This window comes from Ictalurus punctatus, chromosome 2, assembly GCF_001660625.3.
Source record: "Ictalurus punctatus breed USDA103 chromosome 2, Coco_2.0, whole genome shotgun sequence".
Classification (NCBI taxonomy): domain Eukaryota; kingdom Metazoa; phylum Chordata; class Actinopteri; order Siluriformes; family Ictaluridae; genus Ictalurus; species Ictalurus punctatus.
The window spans coordinates 30,908,765-30,919,646 of record NC_030417.2 but is presented as its reverse complement, the minus strand read 5'-3'; the positions used below and the strand labels follow the sequence as shown (position 1 = coordinate 30,919,646).

At 41.0% G+C, this 10,882-nt stretch overlaps 1 protein-coding gene across 2 annotated transcripts in view; it reads right to left on the bottom strand.

The window, feature by feature from the left end:
- The window catches only part of fam117aa (family with sequence similarity 117 member Aa), an 18,111-nt gene extending 9,454 nt beyond the window's left edge, over window positions 1-8,657 (bottom strand). The window contains exons 1-3 of one of the 2 annotated variants that reach the window (XM_047162735.1): window positions 8,008-8,143; window positions 7,774-7,860; window positions 3,344-3,492 (exon numbers count right to left, since the gene is read on the bottom strand). In XM_047162735.1, coding sequence (XP_047018691.1) covers window positions 3,344-3,492; window positions 7,774-7,786 — 162 coding nt within the window. In that variant the 5' untranslated portion in view covers window positions 7,787-7,860; window positions 8,008-8,143. Of the gene's footprint in view, window positions 1-3,343; window positions 3,493-7,773; window positions 7,861-8,007 lie in introns of both variants that reach the window. The other variant, XM_017452642.3, reaches the window with a different exon arrangement.
- Window positions 8,658-10,882: the final 2,225 nt, after the last annotated feature.

The window sequence follows — 10,882 nt, the reverse complement described above, 5'->3', positions numbered from 1 at the left end:
ATCTTTTCAGCGTAACCCTGACTATATCTTTCACACTTTCACCCAGGGTTGTTGCTCAATACTGTACATAACATGACTAAACCTACCATCATTGTGTATCTTGCATCGAGATGCACCAGATCGAGTTACAGCATCCGTCAGGTTTGGATCTGACAGGCTTGGATGGAGGTGAAAGAGGTTTCCTTACGTTACAGACTCTATATGAATACCATACGAAGAACAAGCAACGCACCTGCTGTGCACCTGTGACACACTCACACAGCTGTGTGTGAAATGCTAACAGGGAAGTAAATGTAAAAAATATATATATATATAAAAGTAAACATTTTAAAACTGTATACATGACCTGAAGTACACCTCCTGTCCCATTTCTGTCTCAACTCCATACTTCTGATGTGGATCATCCTTATAGGTTAAACCCCAGACTCGAGCTACACACCAGCATGCACATGAGCAGATCCACACACACACACACACACACACACGCACGCACACATACCGCCATAACACCTCGGGCCTTTGGTTTGCGTACCCACAGGCTGAGAGGAAGTGGTAGGCTGATCGCAGAAAGCCTTTAGCGCTGCGACCGTTTAGCTTTACCGGCATGAGTGTCACCCTGCAACAGCTGCATCACGCTTCCTCTGGGTACGAGTGTGTGTGCGCCAGTGGCTGAAGGTGATGATGTGTATGAGTTTGCTGCATGGATTCTCTCTCCCTCACTCTCGCTCTCATTCTCAGTTTCTCTCTTGCTCTGATATGGGAGTAGGAATGTTTCATGAGGTCATGACATGCTGTCGTCAGTCATCTATAAATTTCACATGTGACAAAGGGGTCACTCGCTACTGACGCTGCGTCTCCGCTTATAGGTGGATCGGGAGACCGCGGGTGGGACACACGGGAGAACGTCATGTGCCGAACACTTTTCCCGTGTAACATTTGTTTTAAATTTAGACTCGACCCCCCCCCCCCTTCAACATCAATCCAACCCTTAATGAAATAAGGAGACCAGGATCACAGGTCAGCGGCTATAAACAGAGCAGCAGTATCTGGGTGAGACGCAGAGAAAACTACGCAACAGGGGTAAAGTTTCAGAGGGGTGAGGGGATCTGGGGTTATGAGAGAGTTTCACGAAGTTTGCACGGAGCCAGACAATAACTCGGGAGGGTCTCATTTGCTAATACTATCTTGTCTTTCGGGCTCAGAATGTAGGATAAATTCATCAGTGAAATAACAGAAATGGGTTAAACGAACGCTGGAATAACTATTCACTGCGTGTGTAGCCTAGGATTTTCACGCGTATGGAAAAGAAGAAAAATGAAAAAGCGCGGTGTTCGTATCAAACCCACTGACATTCATCACGTTCGTGATGAACCGAAGGATAAAGACGACGTTACAATTTCCTAAAGACAACGTGGTCGTCCAACATGGCTGCCCCTCCAAGCTGAGATTTCACTAAATCTCTCCACAATCGACTCTGAGCTACAAAAAGCACAGGGTTCTGGTGTACAAGCAATCTTCTTGCCTCATAAATCAAAAGGCCTGCCCTCTGGCGATACCGAGGAATGTTTCTTTTAACGCAGCACATGGTGAGATTTGATACAATGCTCCTAAGGACCACAATTATTCGAGCCTTTATCCAAGCTATCTTTTCCACAGCGATTTCACAGGCAAGGTAAATGATCCGAACATTCCCAAAGCCTGGCCAATCCCATAATCCTCGGCTTGTCCGGTGCATTACATGCATTACAAGCCCGAATCGGGCCCGCTGAATGTTACTCTCGCGTTGCCTTATGTGAAATCTGGGTTTGTCTGATGTGCTTGACGTACTTGTGCGGTGTTCGTTTTATTGACAAAAACAAAAATGAGTATCAATACCCTTTTTTTTTCTTTTTTTTTCTTTTTATAGCTACACTAGCAGTCACAAGTTTGGAGACACTTGACTGAAATGTTTCTCATGATCTTAAAAACCTTTTGTTCTGAAGGTGTATGATTAAATGATTGAAATCGGTGTTGTAGACAAAAATATAATTGTGCCAACATATCGAGTTCTTCCGTTAGACAACTAACATTTTATTTACAAATTTTTTATTAATAATTTTTTTTTAAACAGACGACTCGAGTGAAATATTCCGAAAAGCAGCCAAAAAGAGGCCAGTATAGGTGGGAACTCCTTTAATCCTGTTTAAATCCTGTTTCATCGCAACATAATTCCCATAGTTCCCTTTGTGTTATTCCAGAGTTTTGATGACTTTATTATTATTATTATTAATATTATTATTATTATAAAATGTGTGGGGGGGAATAAAAATAAACAATGAGTGTGTCTACACTTTTGACCAGTAGTGTAAATAATCATTCTATTCAAAACGTATGACAAAATGTAATGACATTTTAATCATCAAAATAAATAAAACATTTTTAAAAAAGGGAAAGGAATGAAAAGGTCACAACCAGACGTCTGGACAGAACTTTGCGCGCCCTGTGAGTTTGCAAGGACGATCGTACAAGAGAATGAACAAAGACGTGCTGCTATACGCTCAAGTGCATGCAGCAGGAGGCATGATGAGAGGAAACCACTGCGCTCACGTGCACTGCTACACGCACTATAGACCCGTCTTCTCTGATCGGTGCATTTATTCTAACTTTGAAACCTTCGGACGAACACGCTTTTGTTTCGCAAAAGAAATCCTTTATGTTATGATTTTGTTAAATCGTTTAAGAAAATCCTTTATGTCTCGTTAGGCTAACATTATACTAAGTGACGAGACTAGCATGCCTCATGACACCTCACGGGTCTCCAACAATAACGCACTCTTATGCTTTTGTTGAATACTCGATTCTGAACTGTTGATTCCTTTTTCTACGGATCACAGGAGGTTTATATTAACGTGCTCGCTCTTATACGTTGTTGTTTCTATAGCAACCACTTACACACACTGAAATGGGTTTAATTGTTGACCTGGTGATGCTTTCTGTGGGGAGACGTTTTAACTAACATTTTGGAAGGAGTCTCCACTGTCAACACTGGATAGATGCTCCATAATATTACATGTAACTAGCTTTATTCCTTACTTATAATGTGCGTGCGATGTAATAAGCGTGTTCACTAGAGTAATGTAATTAAATGTGCACAGTTGCCGCCACTGCCAATATAGATGAAAGAAATTTCGGAAATTTGAAGGGCGGGGGGGCGTTGAGAGAGGAAAAAAAAAAAACTGTTCAGGAGAACTGCAGTAGTTGTAAAAACCAAATAACAATATGTACTATAATATATAACTAAAACTTGAATGATTTTCAGCTCAGACAGAAACTAACTCTAAATTAGATGAAGTGGACACTGTACCTGCGTGGCTTTGTCATTGACACAGGTTACAGTCTGGCTCTCTGGCTGTTTGGGCCACTGGCCCTGCAGGTACGGCCCCACTAGCGTGTCCAAGGAAAGTGTCCGTCGCAGAGTCGGCTTCGGGGGACGGGACTTTGTCTTGGATTCAACTGGAAAGAAAGGGAGGCACATTACACGGCAGGTAATGAAGAAAAACTGTAAGTCGACGCTGCATGTTCTCATTGGAGCATGATAAGTACGTGATTCATATCAGGGTTCATATACAGGCTTCAAAATGAAATTCCAGGAAGCACCAAAAAAAAACCCAAAAAACTTTGTTCTCTGAATAGCCAGTCCAGATTTAACGTATACGTTCTGAGCATTACAAATGACTCAATAATTCAGTCAGGTCATGGGGTGTTGGAGACGAGCACTGTGTGCAAGGAAGAAGCAGCGGGCACTGATTACGTGTAGAATAAGATACTACAGGGTGACCCAAAAGTATTAATGTTTGGCAGCTCCATGTCGGTTGTGCCTTCGTTCGTGGACGTCCATTTCCTGGTTGGTCTGCAACACTTCCAGTCTTTTTGAATTTGCTAATAAGTTTGGCAGCAGTGTCGTGTGTGATGTGCTCGCCATGTTTCCTGTTAAAGTCCATCGCAACCTTGAGACAGCTTCCCGATCCAGCCACGAGAATGATTTCAATACGTTCTTCATTTCGTCAAAGACTATTATAAAGACTTCTGATAAAATATACACATAATATAAACTATGTATGAAAGATTTTGGAGGACATTTTGCTAAAAAGTGTTCATTTCCCCTATGTATGGAGACTTTTGGGACACCCTGTGGACTTATTAATAAATTGCAAACGATGAGGTATGTATTATGTCTTTGCACTCAAAAAGAGAGGCCTTAATTTCAGAAAGAACCATTCAAGCGTGTCGAGTATTTGAAGCATCTTGTCCAAACCCTGTACAGAGACAATGACATCGCTAACAAGAAAATCAGAATTTTCTCACAAGAGTCCTAGAGGTGGACGAGAAGGAAATAGGTGACCGTTACTTAATATTTAGCAGCTCCTCCGTGTTTTTTGGCCGAACAGCCCACAGTCCCACACATTGGTTCCTACTGGCTCACAAAACTAAAAGTGAATTCACAGGTCAAGGTTCACTTAGATAAAGTCCATGCAAAGTGAAAGTAACGGCTACCAGAAGCAAATGAACATCCTGTGCCCTTTCCCCTTCTGTGACTCAGCTTTACTGCTGGGTGAATTTCACGCACGTTTGGTCTGACCGATGGGAAAAAGCGGGAAGGCGTAGTTTTCTGGTGTCCCATGTACTGCTGTAGCAAGGAGTCTGATTGTACGTGTTATGGCTTAATCGTAGATGTTGACACAAGAGATGGCACCGATTCAATACCTATTGGTGTCTGGGCGATACCTGCAAAAAACGGTGGATCGGATATCACAGGAAACATTGGATATTAGATACTGTAATTAATGCCAAAGATTGGGATTAGATTCGGAAAATCTAATACCAACTGGGAATAGGACAGTAACATGATTGGGTATAAATACAGTATCTTAGAGAGGCAGAGTCTTTCAGAAGTAAAGATGGGCAGAGGTTTACCAATCATGCGAAACACTGCGTCTACAATTTGTGGAACAATTTCAGAACAATGTTCCTCAATGTAAAATTGCGAAGACTGAATATCTCATCATCTGCAGTACATAATATCATCAAAAGATGGTGAAATCTCTGTGCACAAGGGACAAGGGTGAAAATCAATATTGCATGCCCGTGATCTTCGGGCCCTCAGGCGGCACTGCATTAAAAATCGTCATGGTTCTGTAATGGAAATCACTGCATGGGCTCAGAAACACCTCCAGAACTCATTGTCTGTGAACACAGTTCACCGTGTCATCCAGAAATGCTGGTTAAAGCTTTATCATGCAAAGAAGAAGTCATATGTGAACATGATCCAGAAACACTGCTGTCTTCTCTTGGCCAAAGCTCATTTAAAATGGACTGAGGCAAAGTGGAAAACTGTTCTGTTTGGAAACCATGGACGCTGCATCCTCTAAACTAAAAAGGGCTAAAGAGGAGAGGGACCATCCGGCTTTTTATCAGCGTTCAGTTCAAAAGCTTGCGTCTCTGATGGTACGGGGGTGCATTAGTGCCTATGCAGTGGGCAGCTTGCACATCTGGAAAGGCCTCATCAATGCTGAAAGGTATATACAGGTTTTAGAGCAACATCTGCTTCCATCCAGATTGCATCCCATCTTTACTTCTGAAAGACTCTGCCTCTCGAAGATACTCTTTTTAAACATAATCATGTTACTGACCTGTTTCCAATTAACATAATTAGTTGCAAAATGTTCCTCCAGCTGTTTCTTCTTAGTAACACTTACTTTTCCAGCCTTTTGTTGCCCCTGTCCCAATGTTTTTCCAGACGTGTTGCGGCCACGAAATTCAAAAATCACCTTATTTTTTTTCCCTAAAATGGTACATCTCTTCAGTTTAAACATTTGATATGTTTTCTGTTCTATTGTGAATAACATATGGGTTCATGAGATCGGCAAATCATTGCATTCTGTTTTTATTTACATTTTACACAGCGTCCCAACTTTTCCTGAATTGGGGCTGTACAAACCAATTATGTTTAGACTGACAACACGAATTTAAGGTGTGGTTAGAAGGGTGCAGCGTGCGAAACAGCCGGCAAACTCGTCTATAAACATCTTTGTTTGCACCAACCACCTGCGCCTGCCGTTGGCTCTGGCTCATACAAATTTTGTCCCCCCCCCCTTTAAGTCCAGTAAAGGTTAAAGACGCGTTCAACCATGTCGTTGCGATCATTCAGTAGCGCACACAGTGGCTTCAATATCTGAGACAGGTGTTGTCTAGTCCCCAGTGTTAAGACATGGAATGACAAGTTTGTCTCCACCCCTGTGGTCTGGAGACTCCACCAGAGGAGCGTTTTTCCCCAGCCCTCGCTGTCACGCTGTCCTTATTCATTGTGCTGCTGAAGACAAACCGCTGAGAGCTTGCTCGTTGCCAGCAGATGTTAAACCCCCAAGTACAGCGTGCGTGCGGTGTTCTGTACGTTGCAAAACACCACAAACCCCCTGTGTAATGTCCCACTACGCTTATTCTTATCCCCATCCCCCCTGTGCGCTGCTCCCTGCAAGCATAGCGAGCTGGTTACTAAAATAAACACGTCCTGGCACAAGAACTTGAGTTACACACACGGCTCCGTTCTGAACTGAGCAGAACCACAACGACTCGGACCCGCTAACGCACCGTGTTCCGCAAGCAAAAAATATAATCGCTTTTATACACGGTGTTGTCACTTTCAAAACAACTGCTGCTCAAATAACTCGTTTAGTATTTGCAAGACAGACCCAAATTCCTTCGGGATGCTGGGGTTGTGTTTTTTTGGGGGGGGGGGATTATACCAGTCCTAATGACTAAAAAGCATCTTCAGAAAAGTGTTCTATTTTCATTATATCTTTATGAACTCCTCTGCAAATGGAACCGAGATGTTCTCGGGCTTAACAGACCAACCTAGAAAATGCAAACGCAGCACCTCATAGAATCAGACCGTTTCACACAGCGTTGCAAAAGCAAAACAATACACTGCGGCGAAAGACAATAACACACCACTGTTTTGCACAGTAAATCTGACGTTTTCCAGTGTAGCACCTTCAGCAGGTTACACACACACCCTAATTTGATTAATATCTGGAAAGTTCGTGCTTTGCTCAACTAAAGTGCACAGTTGTTTTGTTTGCAAAGCCAAAAAAATTTTTTTAAATGCATGCATATGCATGGGAAATTATCTGTGAATGCATGCATATACATGGGAAATAATCTGTGAATGCATGCATATGTATATACATACACATGGGAAATTAACTGTGAATGCATGCATATACATGGGAAATTATCTGTGAATGCATGTATATGCATACGTATATACATAGGAAATAATCTATGAATGCATGCATATGTATATACATGGGAAATAATCTGTGAATGCATGCATACGTATATACATATACATGGGAAATAATCTGTGAATGCATGCATACGTATATACATATACATGGGAAATAATCTGTGAATGCATGCATACGTATATACATGGGAAATAATCTGTGAATGCATGCATACGTATATACATATACATGGGAAATAATCTGTGAATGCATGCACACGTATATACATATACATGGGAAATAATCTGTGAATGCATGCATACGTATATACATGGAAAATAATCTGTGAATGCATGCACACGTATATACATATACATGGGAAATAATCTGTGAATGCATGCATACGTATATACATGGGAAATAATCTGTGAATGCATGCATACGTATATACATATACATGGGAAATAATCTGTGAATGCATGCACAGATCAGCCTTGCATGCACGCACCAACTGCAAGCATGTGTAATGGGTATTCTCAGACACTCCCTTTCTCTCATGTCCTCTAGCATCTCGGTCTCTCTTCCTCTCTTCGGACTAAAAACAGGAAAACTTTAGAAGCAACATCTCCATTATATTTCAATACAATACAATTCATAAGACTAAGCTGGAGCACAGGACACCAGCTGAGGATGTTAAAATCACATGGATATTAATACAGATGTGTTAAAAGGCCTCTCATACCCGGTTTGGCCTCTCTCCATCTCTGGGCTGGGGTTTTGGTGGTGCTGGTGGTGCTGGTGCTGTTGTTGTGTAGTTGAAAGGGAACTGTAGCTCGGAGAGGCTGTAAACCGCCGCGAGACGACATCCCGAGCTCACGAGCTCACAACAAGGAGGAAGAGGAGGAGGAAGAGAGCCGAGTATTTCTGTCACTTTGTTAAGCAAAATTCTAAACTTTCCAGGTTTTTAACTCCAGGGTTCCTTCAACTATCGACTCCTAAGCCGTTTCCATACAAATCCGCTGTATCTCTGGAGATATCCGTGCCGTTAATGCTAGCTCTCTTAATGCTTAGCTAACACCCAGCTAAGTTCTTTTGTGATTCCAGCTAAGCCTGCAAAACTTTTTCTTTTCTTTTTTTTATTTTAAAAAATAAATAAATAACGCAACCTCGTAAACTACCGTTTAAGGAATATCCGTGTGTAACTACTCCAACATGACCAAATCGACTGTTACACGAATATATCCACGCAAAACCTGCTCGTAAAAACGGTTAAAGTTTCTCGTTTCGTCTACATTGTTGGTTGACTGCCAAAGTTCTCTTGACTCCAATATCTGACAACAGCCATCCTCCACGCTAGTGTCGGAGTGGGTGGAGCGTCCAAACACACGCGCGTGATCGGATTGGCTACTGAGAAATACTACTACTATGCTATTGGTCCGTGAGTGTATCAATAGGTTCAGGTTTAGAGGTGGGCGATGTAGTAAGAAACAAGAATATCATATCGCGATAGTTTAAGACTTTCATACGATACACGGTATGTTTTAAGATAAATAGAGCTGCTGGGGAAAATTATTGAGTTAGATTATGCTTTTATTTACTGTCTGTAAACATTAACCATTCATTCTTTAGCACAAAAATGAGGGGAAAGAATCGGTAAATGTACATATACAATTTAACTATAACTCAGCAGTTTCTAATGCAACTTATGATTCATCCAAATATTCAATTCAATTCAATTTTATTTGATTAGCGCTTTTAACAATGGGCATTGTCTCAAAGCAGCTTTACAGAAATATATAAACACAGGGTACAGATTTTAAGCGTGTGAATTTATCCCTATTGAGCGAGCCGGTGGCGACGGTGCTGAGGAAAAACTCCCTAAGATGATATGAGGAAGAAACCTTGAGAGGAACCAGACTCAAAAGGGAACCCGTCCTCGTCTGGGTAACAACGGATAGTGTGAAAGTGAAAGGAAGTTCGTTATGGTTTTAACATGAAGTCTGTTTGTTGAACTAGTCCACTGTTCACTAGAGGAGACCTGAGTGCAAAACTGCATGTAGTAATTGCAGTCCAAGCGGTACCATCCTAAGCAATCTCCAGGCTGTAGCCTCCAGTTGATATTAATATTATATCCTTATATTGCCTAACCTTCTTCAGGTCAAGGCTGTGGATAAATAAAATCAATTCTGAGGTCGCATGGTGGTGCAGTAGGTAGCTTTCTCAGGTAGAGTTTCTCTACATGTTCTCCGAGGTTTGGTTTGTTTTTTTAAGCCATCATTGTCAGATTGATTGCTTTTACAGATGATTTAAGATGGATTACTTGGACATTTGTGGAACCAAGCTCGACACCACCACCAGTGGTCCTAGGAAACATACCAGAATGGTATGAAACAGCGAGGCTGGTGCTGATTTGTTCTAGCCCAGAGTATCTGTGACCATCATGGCAAGGAAATGCACCCTAGATTTGACCTCGATTTGGGCTAAAAAAAAAAAAAAAAAAAAAAAAAATTCAATTCATGTCACTGACACATCTGTAACACATCAACAGTGACTGAGAAGGCAAATATGAAGTATAGTCCAACATGCCTTTCGATAGACTATGCACACATTGTCCATTGAAAGTACACTTTACACAAAAGGACAGACAACAAAAGAAATTTAGTGTTTTTGAACGGAAAGGGAATACAGCTTTTCTTTTTCCAGTGTTTGGTATTTAGAGGAATACATCATGAACTCAGTAGTGCATTACGGACATGAAAAACAAAGAAATTGAAATCAAATTTACAATTCAGCTGCCTATGTCTTTAAGTGTGTTTAATAGTTTCCCCCACAACATGCTCATAATGCTATTGAAGAGTCCTCATGATATAATGTTATTGATAGAGATTAGATTTCAGCCAATCAACTGGGTGTACCTAGTAATGAACTAAACCTAAATATAGCCCATAGATCTGTAAATGTATTTTAACACGGGGTGGACTGCATTCCACAAATTTAATGTTACTGTTGCTTTCTGTTGCTCAGCCTGCCTTTGTGCATGGACTTCTGAATTTGTACAAACATCATACATCCTTATAAATAGAATATGATTAATCCTGGAATCGCATAAAACATCCAATTCTGTCTCCAAATATGCCAACTACTACTTTCTTCACATCTAAAATGGAAAATCAGAGTAGCGTGAACTAACAGGTTTTGTCCACTAGAGGTCACCTCGAGTCAATAGAAACAAATGGGCGTTTCTCTGTATTAAGAATAATCAAGATTTGGCAATACACACCTTGTTTTGAAGGTTATATTTGTATAATTTACTCCTTGTTTTCTCCTTATTTTCACTGTGGAAATGTATTGGGGATTGCTATAGACAAAAAGACAATTCAGCCAGTTTTTACATATATCTATAACTTTTATTGTTCAAAATACATAATGAACACTTCCTGTTCACAAAGCCAAAGTCTGAGCATTATTCCTGCAAAAGAAAAGAAAAGAAAAGAAAAGAAAAGAAAACAGACTCGTGGAAATTCCTGACTTTCTCACCTCAGTAATCTAATCTCAGTTAAAGCAGTAAGGCAGAAAAGTAAGCAATATAAATGTGGTGGAAATAAACGTCAGTCCAG